At 40.7% G+C, this 13,140-nt stretch overlaps 1 protein-coding gene across 2 annotated transcripts; it reads right to left on the bottom strand.

Moving 5' to 3' along the window:
* Nucleotides 1-276: 276 nt before the first annotated feature.
* On the bottom strand, nucleotides 277-12,711 carry SCRG1 (stimulator of chondrogenesis 1). 2 transcript variants are annotated; one of them, XM_040555782.1, is made up of 3 exons: nucleotides 6,699-12,711; nucleotides 1,962-2,225; nucleotides 277-439 (listed from the first exon to the last, which is right to left on the bottom strand). In XM_040555782.1, exons 2-3 carry the CDS (start codon nucleotides 2,195-2,197, stop codon nucleotides 385-387), a joined length of 291 nt encoding a protein of 96 aa, XP_040411716.1. In that variant the 5' UTR covers nucleotides 2,198-2,225; nucleotides 6,699-12,711; the 3' UTR covers nucleotides 277-384. The 2 variants fall into 2 exon arrangements, with proteins under 2 accessions (XP_040411716.1, XP_040411715.1); XM_040555781.1 differs by lacking the exon at nucleotides 6,699-12,711 and having other exon boundaries at nucleotides 1,962-3,097.
* Between the last annotated feature and the right edge of the window lie 429 nt (nucleotides 12,712-13,140).

Below are 13,140 nucleotides of genomic sequence, written 5' to 3'. Positions count from 1 at the left end.
CTTAACCATGTGAAGGCTTAATTTTGAAGCTCCTTCATAAAAACTATTTGAGAATGTTGCGCTTATTAAAAAGGTAGGCTTTTTGCTGGGACCTGAATATTAAGACTATTATGCACTTGTACAGTCTTTCACATGATATATGGAGCTAATTAACAGCTACCAAATTCAAAAGAAGAACTTCTTACATATTCCAAAAAGGTAAAGAAAGGAAATTTTTCTCCAGTGTACAGAGAGGCGCTGCAATGTGTTTAGAGAGAGAGGTGGTTTTTTTAAAAAAAAATTTATTTATTTTTGCTTGACATCGGCTTTATTTTTCCCCTTGAAAGTGTTGTTATGCAATTGCAGAATGATGTCTGTTGTCCTCACTGGCAGACTTGATGTTGATCACTCACTGTTGCAGGGGATCACAAAAGATACCTTTGGTCCAAAGAAAATCTCCCTGAAAGAGATTTAGATATTTTAATAATTGTTAGAGCTTTACCGTGACATGCATTTCTATGTTTGTTAGCTTTTGATGGGTTGTATGTGTGATTACTGTGTATATGGGATGCCCTTCCAGCTATGCAAATGCAGCTGTGGGTCTGTATGAAGACACTGTTTCTACCTCTGCTGGCCTGATTCAGAAGTGATGGCAAAAACTCCCTTGGCTGACCAGTGTGCCAGGACCCTAGCATGGTATTTTAGATTTGCGAAGTTAAACTTACAAAATATTATATATTATAAAGAACTTTGGCACGTGCATGCATTCTGCTTAGTGCAATGCGTCCTGAGAGCGGACCCACAAAGTAGGTCTTCTGTACCTTAAGATGGATGAAGGAAGACCTCCTTGTGTATTTGTATCAAAGTAAGAGGCTTTCAAAGCTCAGGTTAAAGCTGGAAACCCGAAGTGTGCTTCAGGGTGAGGGCACTATATCTGGTTTTATGTAGAGTGAAATATGAAAAATTTACTTAAACCGTGCTCTTAGTTTAAATGTTTAGATTTCTAGCTTTAGGAGTCATTCTCACTCATTTCAAATCTAGTCCCCTACAGGAGTATGGACAAGTTATCTTTTATTGGACTTAAGGGACTTGAGAAACTTGGGTGGCAAGAGGAGCTCGTATAAAAAGTTATTTTTGCTTGCCTGTATAAAGCCATCACATTATAACGTCCCTGGAGTATTAAGAAGTTGTGAAGCGTTGATGTTTTAATCTAAATTTCTTGAAGAAAAGACATTGCTGGAAAGCTGAATGGAAATAATCTCTTAATATATTTTATGTCTTCAAACCAGTACAGGCTGGTGGTGTTTATTGACTAAATATTAATTTTATTGAGATGCACATTCTTTCTGTAAAACAACAACAACGAAAACACATTCCATGAGATTTTCTGTTTTGCTTTGTCAACACTGTCAGCCAGCATGCAAAGCGTTGGCTAAATCTCCAAATCTTTTTCCACCCTTGCAGGCATTTGCAAACCTATTCTCCCCCTGTTTGCTTTCCTACTTTAAACAGCTGTCTTTACAGAATCATTTATTCAGCCGACATATATGCACATGCCTTGGAATAGTAGCATAACTCTTTATTGGCTAACAGAAATCAAATGGCTTTGTTCATGGTCCTGAAAACATCTTCATTGCAAACTGCTGTGAATAAGGATTTGTAGTTCATGTTGTTAGTTTAAACAGTTATTGGCAGAAGAGTCAAAAGCTGGGTGATTGCAATGCTAAATCCCTTCCCAATGGCATTTGCAGGCTTACAAAGTATGCTAAGCATGTCCCAGGTGAGGCCCTGAAAAACAAGAATTGAAAACTGCCAGTGTGCCAGGTAATTGGCTATATCTTGATATAGTTTCAAACCACCTCAAGTGATGTGTTTCTTTAACACGGCAGCTTATTCCTCCAGTGGACACTGTAAAGCGGTGGAAATATAATGGGTGGCTGTACAGAACTCGGCAAGTTTCTATGAACTGAGCGTAACCTTACTTTGGACAGCAGAGCAGTTCCTTGAAGTTGCAGTAACAGACAGTCTCACAGCCCTTCCCTTCCCAAAAGTGATCCTGCAGGCTTCCATCGATTCGTCGAAGGTTCTCCATGCCTTTGGGGATGCTGTGGCAGTTGTGGTCCTTCAGAGCCCTTTTGTAACAGGAGGGACGCTGGGAGGGGGCCGTGTGGGAACCCAGGAGAGTGCTCAGCAGGAGCAGAGCCCAGAGCGTTTTCATTTTTGCAAAGCTTCCCACGGCAGGAGTGCTAAAGAGAAATGAGGTACGTGATACAGGTATAGGTGTTGAACAGGTCTTTTCCCCAGTCTGTTTTCTGGCCCACATTTTTCTGTCTTTCCTGTGAACTTCTGGAGGTTTGAGCCTCTGTGCTGGAGAGTGTTTTCTCCTAGGATGTAAATAATATTGCCATGGAATTGATATTCATTACTTTCTATACAACTGTGGGAATCCTTTCTCTGGGAATTGAGGCTTCTGTTGCTGGCAATTTTGTTGTTGCTTTGGCCTCTCACCTTGAGAAAATTGCTTTGAGCTGGTCGAGTTCTCTCAGCAGTGTAAATGCATGTATTGGTGGCTACCAGCGCGGGGGAAATGTTCGTGGCTATCATTGCCTTCCTGGTGATTTCAGCTGTTTGAGACTGTTGAAATGAGTAATTCGCATGAAATTAATACTATCTTTCCCCCACAAAAGTTGTGGAAAAACTGTCTGAGCCAGACTGCTGTCCCAGACTGCCTGAGAAACTGAAGTGCTATATGGCCCAGGCAGCCAGAGCCCTGCAGGGCTGTCAGGTGCTGCACCCTTGGCAAGGACTGCACTGCAGGCTCTGGTGGGATGCAGCATTACTGAGAAGTTTTTTTAATCTATCTTGGTACTGAAAACTACTTAGCTGAGTCTTGCTACAAGAGGTCATTATAGTTTAATTGACATTGCTTTTTAAATGATAGGATAAACTATTCCTTGCAGATCTGCTGTTGGTGATGAGGTTTCCCATCATCTGTGTGAGCTTACTTAATGCCAGCTGTGCTTTTCTGGGCTGCTTTGCACAGAGGCTGTGTCACAAAGCTTTGGGTAAGACACTTGAACTTGCATTTGCTTTTCTAAGTTAGTCCTTTTACTGGTATTAGGATTGAGAGGTTGGTGGGCTTGACTTTTTTACTGCTTTTGCCTCATGCTTGAATTAAAGAGACCTGATATCTCTGAATTTAAAAATGAATTTTGCTCTGAAACCTCACCTAAAACAATGGTCAGGTCTGTGTAGCTAGCTCTCCCTGTGAGCGTTCCTAACTCTATTTGTGGTAGCAGCAAAAAAGATTTTGTTTCATCGTATTGGCACTTCAGAGTTGGTTGCCCTTTGCTACAACGCTATGGGCTAGTTCAGGTCTGTCTTGTGTGGCTGCAGAACAGAGCACTCTAAACTAACCCAAAACCAGGAATAAAACAACATCTAAGCAAAGACTTTCAAGTCTCAGGTTAAGGTGGCAGAGCTTTTATCTAGATAAAAGTGTCACGTACAGAGGTCGCTAAGATAATTGAGTCCTGCTTGTGATATTTTGTAGAATGGTTGAGGTAACCCTTGAAAAACAAACAATAAGCTTTTAAACATAGTAAATTTACTGTATTGGTGGTATTTATCTTTTTTTCCTGCATAGTTACGTAACTACTTTAGATTTCTTGCTGACTTTACATGATATGCTAGAGATAGTTAAGAAAATATGGGAATTCAAATTTATTAATAAGTGGCCAAAGTATTAAGGAATATGACTAAGCTCTTGTGTATTTTTTAACTTCTGTCATAGAAACAAAATTCATTCAATGATTCCTTTTACTTTCTGTGAACTTGTATGTGAACTTTTGAGGAGAAGACTCCATAAACTGCTAGTAATGGAGCCATAGGGATCTATTTTTAAATTGCCTTGGAGTGCGGTATTAAATAACGAACTGTCTTTAGTAGTTTTAGGCCTCAAAACTACTTCTCAAAGTAAACATTGCTCTAACTTTGCTTTGTTTTTTTCAGAATCAGGTAAAGAATCATTATAATAATGGTTTTATTTTGTAGGATTACAAACACTGCAGTTTGAGGGTTCTGCTAAGGGACATCTAATACTCAAAGAGGAAGTTTGTTTGTACTATACCTTGATAAATGCCAATGTCAGGAATACAATTTAACATTTTTCTGTTCAAGTAATTGAACTTCATTATGAAAGTATTTAATGGAAGAAATGTTCCATGAAAGATAAATTCAGGAAGCAGAGGTTTCTGTGCCTGTTTTCTGTGATTGGATTATTCTATCAGTTCTTCCTCTGAGGATGAAGCATTTATATCTTGCTCTTGTGCACATTTTTTGTTCTTAATAATTTGGATGAGCTTTCTCTACATGGAGTTTAGCTGGAATGCTCATTTGAGTCTGTTGCCAGCTGCTGATCAGCTCAAAATTCATAGGAACATATTCTGTCCTGAAAATGGACAGATTTTCTGTAGACTGTCAAATTACTGGATTCAGAAATCATGATCTACAATTTAGGATACCTCAGTACCCACTTTGGAGTATAACAAGATAGTGCTACGGTGCATTGTTGAGATGGCTGATATGGATAGCTGTCAAAATTGGTATTAGCAGAGTCACGTGCCATTGAGCTATGGACAGACAACTTCACTAACAGGTCAGTTATGCATCTTATCTGCTCAGCATTGCTATTTTTCAGAAAAATCTTTTCTTAAATATTTACTTTTTTTTCCAGTTAGTAAGTGAAAGGAAACTTTCAGTCAAAAGACCTTTCTTCAAAAGGTTATTCCTTTACAGTGAGAGAATGGTGCCTATTCGCAGATGAAAGATTGCCAAGGAACTGGAGTGTTTCATCAATTCCCTGCACAGGACCAGTGGCGATGAACTCGGCAGATCTTTCAGAAGCAGAATTGTTTTTTCCCCTGACAAACTGCTGCAACCTCTTTTTCTGACTATGGTTTCACAAATGATTGAATGTTACCGATTGCTTAGTTAAATAGCAGAGCTAGTAAGTACATATTCATTTCAAAATGCATGTCAAAGACCTTATCTGCTTTTGCATACTATAGAAGCATTTTTTTCTCATAAAATAAATCTGGGAAATTTGAATAAATCCAACTGCAAAAGGGACTCAAAAATCACTGCCAGCAAACAGTCTTACATTTATGTAAAACCTTCTGAAAAAGTAGTAATGCCAGTTATGCTCAGCCTGACCAGGTTCTCTATCCAGATTATATCTTTTCAAATTCTAACAGAGAAGTAAAACCATCTACAAATATTTAAAATGATCTCCGTGCATTTGCAAAGGTCTGTTTTAAGAAATTACTTCTCTGATTGCTTTGACATGGTGTAAGTGAAGTTCAGAGAAGTTCAGCTGTGAAAACAAGTGCTTTGAAAAAAATTAGAATTTTATGTAGAAGAAAATGTTTTGTTTGGGACTGAGAGCTGTGAGTCAGGAACCACCACTATCCCTGCTCGTTCACGCGAGAGTGTTTGAATTGTCCTGCCAAGTGATTTGGCACCATCTAGCTTATGGATCTGCAAGGAGCAGAGGTAGTCACAAGAAGACCAAACAGAATAACCCAGGTTTCAGCATCCATGGCTGAGAACTACAGGGTAGTATTTCATGAGAATAGAGATGCACTTTCAATGCCCCATGATATTAGTAGGAGCTCAGGTGCTAGCAATAGAGACAGACATAGGGAACACTGAGAAATGGCACAGAGATGCATATTTCAGCACATCTAGAGATCCTTCCAGTTTGCGAAAAGATAAATATTTACATTTTTGTCTGTCAGCTATTATATATACCTTTCAGAGTTGATATTCTTGTCTATGGCTCTCCAGTTGCCTAATTCTGAAAACAGCAAATACTCTAATCTAACTGGTACTGTCTTGGTGTGTGATCTGTTTCAGTCAGTCCAGTGGCAGGTGCTGGGTTAGCAAGTTGGCAAATTGTGCTTTAAAAGGTGAAGCTTTTTATTTTTTGACATATAACTTATACGTTGCAATCTCGATGTGCATTGAGGTCAAAAGCTAAAAGTACTTATTCAGAATAAAATGCCTTTTATCTTTTTTTTTCATTTGTCAGGTTTCTAAGTCAGAAACACCTGTAAAGAGCCAAACTTAACATTTAATATTTAGGTGTTAGTGCATTATAGTTAGGTTTATTAATGCATTCATAAGAAATCATTACACAAGAACTTCATAACTGATATTAAGAACTTTCTTCCATTAAAGAAGTCTTCAAATCTGTTTTGCTTGAACAGTTGGTGCATTGTGAGGACAGCAGCTATTCCACTGAGGATGAATTCAGTGAATTACTGCTTTGTAATTCCCATCAATACTATGATTCTTTCAAGAAATTGAGTTCTCATTAAAACCCATTTAGTTTTCTTAAAGACAGCAATTCATTGTGAACACACCTCTCTCCACATTCACCAACTTTGCAATAATATTGAGTACAGGCAGGCAATATAGTATGTTTAATGATTTCAGATGTTAATATATAACATCCAGCTTTAAAGAGCAAGATAGGGAAAGAGTTATCTTTAGCTGGATCATACCGATGCATCTCTCTTGAATAACATCTTTTGCCTACAACGTATCTGATTTTTCCCAAATCTTCTGTATGTTCCCATATATATTTCTAATTCTGTAGTCTGTAACTAGCACCAGAAGAACAAGTGCACAAGGATAATGTCAGGAGCACGACATACCTTTTTCTTCTGCTTCACTCTTTCACTTTCTTGGCAGCTGTGTCTTTTCAGATAGACACAGAGAGCTAGAGCTAGCAGGGATGAGAAGAGGGAGGGCTGACGGGAGATGTGGGACAAACAGCCCTTTGTCTGTCCTGACTTCTGCCTGTGAGTGACACACTCCCTTCTCCAGCGAGGGGCCAGAGGATGGGCTTCAAGAACTGCCTCATTCAGTCACTGCCAACCTAGACAAGAAAAAAAAAGCGAATGTATCCTTTCCAGCAGGAAACTATTAGTTCATCCAGGACCTGATGGCAAGGTGTCTCCTCAGAGAGCAAAGCATAACATCCAGCACAGGGAGAGGGAAAACGCCCTGCAGAATACGTGCGTCCTGCTGTGCAGCCAGAACAGGCGTGGGGCTGGTGGGGGGAGTAGAGCAGGGCACGGAGCTGATGTGCTGTTTGCATTGAGCAAGACCCGTGCACCTAGCCAGCAGTCTTATGCAATTCCTGACTTCAGGAATCTGTTTTTCGAAAATGAAATAATCAAGAACTGTAATTATTTTAACCAGGCTTTTTGTACAGCACACTATGTGACACTGTGCATTGAGTTCAATACTGGCCAAACTTTTAATCAAGAGGTAAAGTGAACAGTATTTCAGAGGAAGATATTTCAGACTAAAAATGCAAATCAAATCATCTGGTATCACAAGAACACAACTTGAAGTCCTTGAATGGAGCTGAAGTATTATGTATTAATGAGGAAAAAGTCTCGGGGATGAAGTCTGGGGTGTTGTCAGTGTCCTTACATTTCTGTTGCAATTTAGGCCCTCCTTTTGTTGTGGCCATGCTGGCTCTGTTTTGTCATACGAATAGACAAGTAAGGTTACACCTTAGATGTCAACTAGTAATTTTTTACGCTTCTAGTCTGCATTATTTTTATTCTCTTGTAGCTAGAGTTTTTCTCTGTTGGGCTGCTTTTAATACAGAGGTTTGTTACAAGTACAAAAACATACCTCTGCTCAGCAGCTTCAATATACAAATTGAGGTCTTGGTGTTTGTGTTGAAAACCGCTTAAACCTGCATGTCCCTTCTGGTGGTGGTCACAGCCAGCAGGGCGTTCCCTCTTTTTGCTGGAGAAGGGCAGCCGGGTCAGCAGGGAGCAGGACATACGCTTGTACCTGTACAGGACATCAGGGTGACAAAACTCCTCGTGCTGGCTCCGCTTCTCTGCAGTAATTCCTTTCCAGCATGGATCTTTGCCCTGGCAGCCCGTGCTCTAAATGAAATTATCCTAATGCCTCTGTGAGGACTCGGTGTCCCAGTTCCCTGCGAGGGACTTGCTTGGATAGCAGTCCAGCAGTTTGGTGGGCTGATAGCTCAGTTTATAAAGAGAAGTGTGCAGGGGGAGATGTTTCTTTGGGAAATGTCCCCTTGTGGCTTTGAGAAAAGAGAGTTCTAACAAAGCTAACGTTTTGCTGGTGTTTTTCCCCTCTCTCCATAGGTTTGTGTATGATGTTTCCAGTTGTGGCAAACATTCAGGAACAGAAGGAAACTTTCTCTCCTGATGTTTCTTCAGCACAGAAACTGGGAAGTAAATTGAGATTGGGAGGGAGCAAAGGTTTTAGGGAATCTGCGGGGTGAGGTGCAACCAAAGACTACATTGGCTGCTGTAGGAGCAGCTCTCTGAGGTATGAGAAGTAGGGTATGTTACAGGACAATGCATTGAAGGGTAGGGCAGCCTGTGGTGCTGTTGGCTTGGGAGAGAGCAAAGTGCAAAGCAATGTTACCAGATCTAAATTCTTTCTCAAGATGCAAGAGCACTGTTAGGAAATCCTGCTTTTTCACCCTCCTTGATCTGTGTGCGTGCACACAATGGACATGGTAATTATCAATTATGTTCAATTTGTCTAGAGAGCCTTTTTTCAGATGCCTGCATCATCCCTGCTCCTGTTCAAAGATGTATGTCAAAGTAAGGTACAAAATAGAACTGTTCAGAAGGGGCAGTGACAAGGTCATAACAGTAATCCATAGGGAAGAAGTAGTTCTTAAGGGAGAAAGGCCCCTGGCAGCGTGAGGAGACAGAAAAGGTAGCAATGAAATTCAGCTGCAAAAGGGTGACTGCCTCCAGTATACAGCATCACCCTAGAATAAACTTATGTAATGTGCCCTGGAAAAATAATCTTTGCTTTTTGAATTTAAGTACTCAGCATTTTATATGTGCTTTGCATTTTTAATGCAAGCCACACAGGTTTAACTTTTTTTCTGTGAACAAAAATCAATTTGCATTTTGTTGCATTCTCGATGTCAACATCCAGCTTTTTGCAGTCTGACAGAGAAGAATACCAATGTTTCTCCTCCTACATTAAATCCTCTTAAAAGTTGCCACTTAAGCTATGAGTCAGACAGCTCATTTAATACATACTGTTCATATGAGGAACCTCTGAGCCTGATTTTGTTGGATGATGCAATCTAAAGCCTATACCTGAGGATTGTAAATGACTGTAGATATTGTGGGGATGTATAAAGACCTTGGAGACTTCATGCTGGTGGTAAAGACAGTGCCAGTACAACTAAGACATTAAGTGCTGTCATCATTTGCTACAGGATGACAGTAGGTAGGGTGCCTTATAGTCAGTTTTCAGCGCGCTGGATTTTTAAGCAACAATAAGTCTTACATGCTCATTTCGCAAATACACGTAACACAAACATCATAACTTGCGTTGTGCCTTTCGTGTCACCCTTCCCATGTCTCAGCATCTATAATGTCAAACAAACAGTATTTGCAAATGCATTTTCTGTGCTTTTACTTAGTGTAACTTTACAAAGCTTTTACTTAGTGCAACTTTAACCAAGGATGCTTTTTTTATCCTTTGTTCTGTTGTTGATTGTGTTCAGAAAACATCTGTGTTATTAGATATTCTACTATTGCCTTCACAATTCCCACATCTGGCAATTTACTTTATACCTGGTACCTGCATTAGCCTTTGAATTTTCTAGACAACAGTTTGTTGCTTGTTCTGAAGAAATCAGGGCACAGTAGTTGTTGATCATGCGATTGTTTTGTCTCTTGCCTTTATCATCAGATGTCACTTTATTTCCAGTGGCTGTTCTCTGTGAAGTCCCAGAGCCTCTCTGTTTTCTCTCTCAGTAATTTTTGACTTCCTGTTATTGCTATTGGTTTTCTCAACTTCTTCTGCAGGCTGCAATCTGTGCTTGGTTAAAATATGAGACAAAGCACTGGTCTAATCAAAGGCATCTTTTAGTGTATTTCCTCAGATCAATTCTCTATTGACATGCTCAGGCTGTTGCTGCTTTTCTATTAATGCAGAGAGGATGCAATACAGTCAGAATCTGCTGATGATATGAACTGTCAATTCCAGACATGCCAAGTAAGTTAATATTGGATGTGTGTGTGTCTACGGCTTGGTGTTTCAGAGAGGCAAATGAATCTGAATATATTATATTCTTTAAATTACTGTAAATTGGGAAAGTATTCCCAGTAAACAGCTGTCACAGATGCACTGGTTGTCTGATACACAGAAGTACATGCCTGGTCTGATTCTTTGTTGATTCGAAATGTTGCTGTGTGTGGTGTTGTTGTTGGTTTTTTACTGCTTCGCTAGGAATTAGTTGTTGATACTTCAAGGTGCCTGGCCTTGAGGGTGTGGAGCATTCTGCAGCTGCTGGAGTGGGCTGGTGCCAGGAGTCTGAAAGAAAACAGGGAGAGATACCTTTGCCTCTATCACCTATGCTAATATTTCTGTAGTTAAAGGAAAAAAAAAAAAAACTCACACACAGAAGAATTTACTTATAAGATCTGACCTAATTTTCCTTAATCACTACTAAAGATGATATAGATCACCACACTGGCTTTTGAAGCCTTTGACCATCCCCCTGCCTTTTGCGTGTTACAGGATAGCTCTGAGCAAGGCTGCTTGCTGGGGGCTCAGGTCTGGGGTGCTGCAGAGAGACCGCGAAGGCTTGTCCAGCCCTCAGACCTCTACCCCTGCTGTTCTTCATTGTGGTCACCAACCATGCGGCCAGGAGAGAACGGGAAAGTGTGAAGAGTGACCGCATGGGACAAAAGCTCCTTTGTTAACAGGCTGGCCAGCTTGGTGAGGAGGGCTGTAAGCAAGGAATAACAAGATGAAGATGGCACCACTCAGCTGAGTGAGGAAGTGGTGGCTGTCTCATGAAGCCTGTAAATAAAGCAAGACTGGAGGGAGGAGACCGTATGCCTGATGGTTACTCTGCTACTCAGAAATAAGTTGGCAGGAACACCATAAAGCTCAGCAGAAGTCAGTGCAAAGCCCTGTACCTGGGGAGGAAAACCCCGCGCAGTAGGACAGGCTGGGGACCGACTGGCCAGAAAGCAGCTTTTGTGGGAAGGACACGTGTGGTCCTGTTGGGTGCTGAGTTGAACATGAGCCAGCAGCAGTTCCTGGCAGCAAAGAAGGCTAATGAGATCGTGGGCTGTGTTACGAGGAGTATTGATAGCGGGTCAGGGGAGGTAACCCTACCCCTTTACTCAACGCTGGTGAGTGCTGGATCCAGGTCCAGGTGACCTAGCGTAAGACAGATGTGAGTGCAGTGATGGGCCACAAAGGTACTGAAGCGTCTGTTGTACGAGGAGGGGCTGAGAGATCTTGGACTGTTCAGCATGATATGTATATTATATATACTGTAACTAGGGGGTTATCTTATCAATGTGGATAAATACATGGGGGAGGGGAAAGAACATGTAGCCAGGCTCTTCTCAGCAGCACCCGGTGACAGGAGCAGAGGCAATGAACACTGGCTGGGAGATGGGAATTTCCATTTCAACGTCTGAAGGAGCTTTCTTGGGAGGCAGGTCAAGCACTGGCACAGGTAGCCAACGGATGCTGTTGAGTCTCCATCCTTGGAGACATTAAAAACCCATCTGAATGCAATCCTGAGCAACCTGCTATAGCTGAATCTGCCTGAGCAACAGGGTGGGCTAGGTGGTTTCCAGAGCTGCCTTCCAGCTTCAGCCATTCTGTGATTTCACCACCATGTTCTAACAAAAGTGAGTTTGTATTTCAGTACATGCTGCAGAACTGTATTTGTCTGTATTGAGAGCACCATCTTGAATGAGCTCATGTAATTTGTGGTTTGGCAAAGCAAATTTCTGTTTGTGTACCCCTTATTGGTTAATCTTGTGCTTTCTCAAGTCACAGCACAGATTCCCTGTGAGAACAGCAACCTCCCTGCATTGTGGCAAGTGACCATGCGTGCTACTGTTTGTTTCTGTACTTAAAGTATGAATAGACAACTCAGCTTCCTTAAGAGCCTCTGACAAGGGATTTTTGCCAAAAGCTTTCTGGAGACTCAAGTGCTGTGATAGAAGCCGAATCACCCTTATCGACTTAGTCATCTAGTCCTTCAAAGAGCTCATCTAGATTTTGGAAGTGTAAGTTCTCCCTGGGAAAAAAAAATATATATATCTTGTTGAGTCTTTTTCAGCATTTCATACAAATCATGTTGTGTATATACTGACTTTTCTTTTTTCTTTTTTTTCCCACCTTGGCCTCAATTTCTCACGTCCCCTTGGGAGCCCTTCATGAAATTTGTCATATCTTTCGCCATCCTCATCTTCTATTGTATTTGTATAGTCTCTGTTTATGTAACATGCTACACACCAGATGTCATATTTGCAGTGTCATATTTGACTACTGCCATACTCTCTGGTCCTGCTGATGTTTTATTTTGGCTTTTGTTTGACTTTTAGTAAGAGTTGTAGACATTTCAGTTTGAAGCAATTCTTCTGGCTCCCCTGAGTACAGAAAGGTTAGGATATATGACCTTAAGTTGTATATTGATTACTAGTGGAAAAAAAAAATTGAGACCCCTCTGAAAAGCATTTTATCATGACAGGTCCTTGCCTCTAAGGGCAGACATAATTTTATCAGATGACGGGAGATGGAGAGGGGAACATCTCCACATTTCCACTTGGAGACTTCTATGTGTAAAGCAAAACAGCATGCTTCCCTGCTGAAAGGGCTGTCCTGTATGTTGGGGCCCTGAGCAAAATGTTGTCTGAGCTTCTTTACTGTTGGAAATAAAGAGGAATTTTACTAAAATAATTTTTGAGTCCTGAATTATATTTGAAGTCAAAACATCAGTGTCTTATGCATACAGGCTATAGATCGTAGTCATATAACTGACATGTAGAAGGACTACTCCCTAGACTTTGGGGTAGCAAAACTACAAATCATAGCTGAAACCTTTTTTTGAAGAATATTATACCAGACACTTACCAGAGACAAATAATTTGGTCTCATCTGTAACATATGTCAGTGCAGCTCATTTTTAATCAGCTTTAACTACAAAAGACAACTGTTTACTGTTGTAGTTTACTATCATTGTAACCCAGGAAAATCCACAAAGGAATGTTGTTTGTGGAAATATGAAATCCAGCTTATCAATCTTCATTGCTGAAT

Source organism: Cygnus olor, chromosome 4 (assembly GCF_009769625.2).
Source record: "Cygnus olor isolate bCygOlo1 chromosome 4, bCygOlo1.pri.v2, whole genome shotgun sequence".
Taxonomy (NCBI): Eukaryota; Metazoa; Chordata; class Aves; order Anseriformes; family Anatidae; genus Cygnus; species Cygnus olor.
Note: the sequence above shows the minus strand (reverse complement) of the source record. Positions and strands in the feature narration are given on the sequence as shown.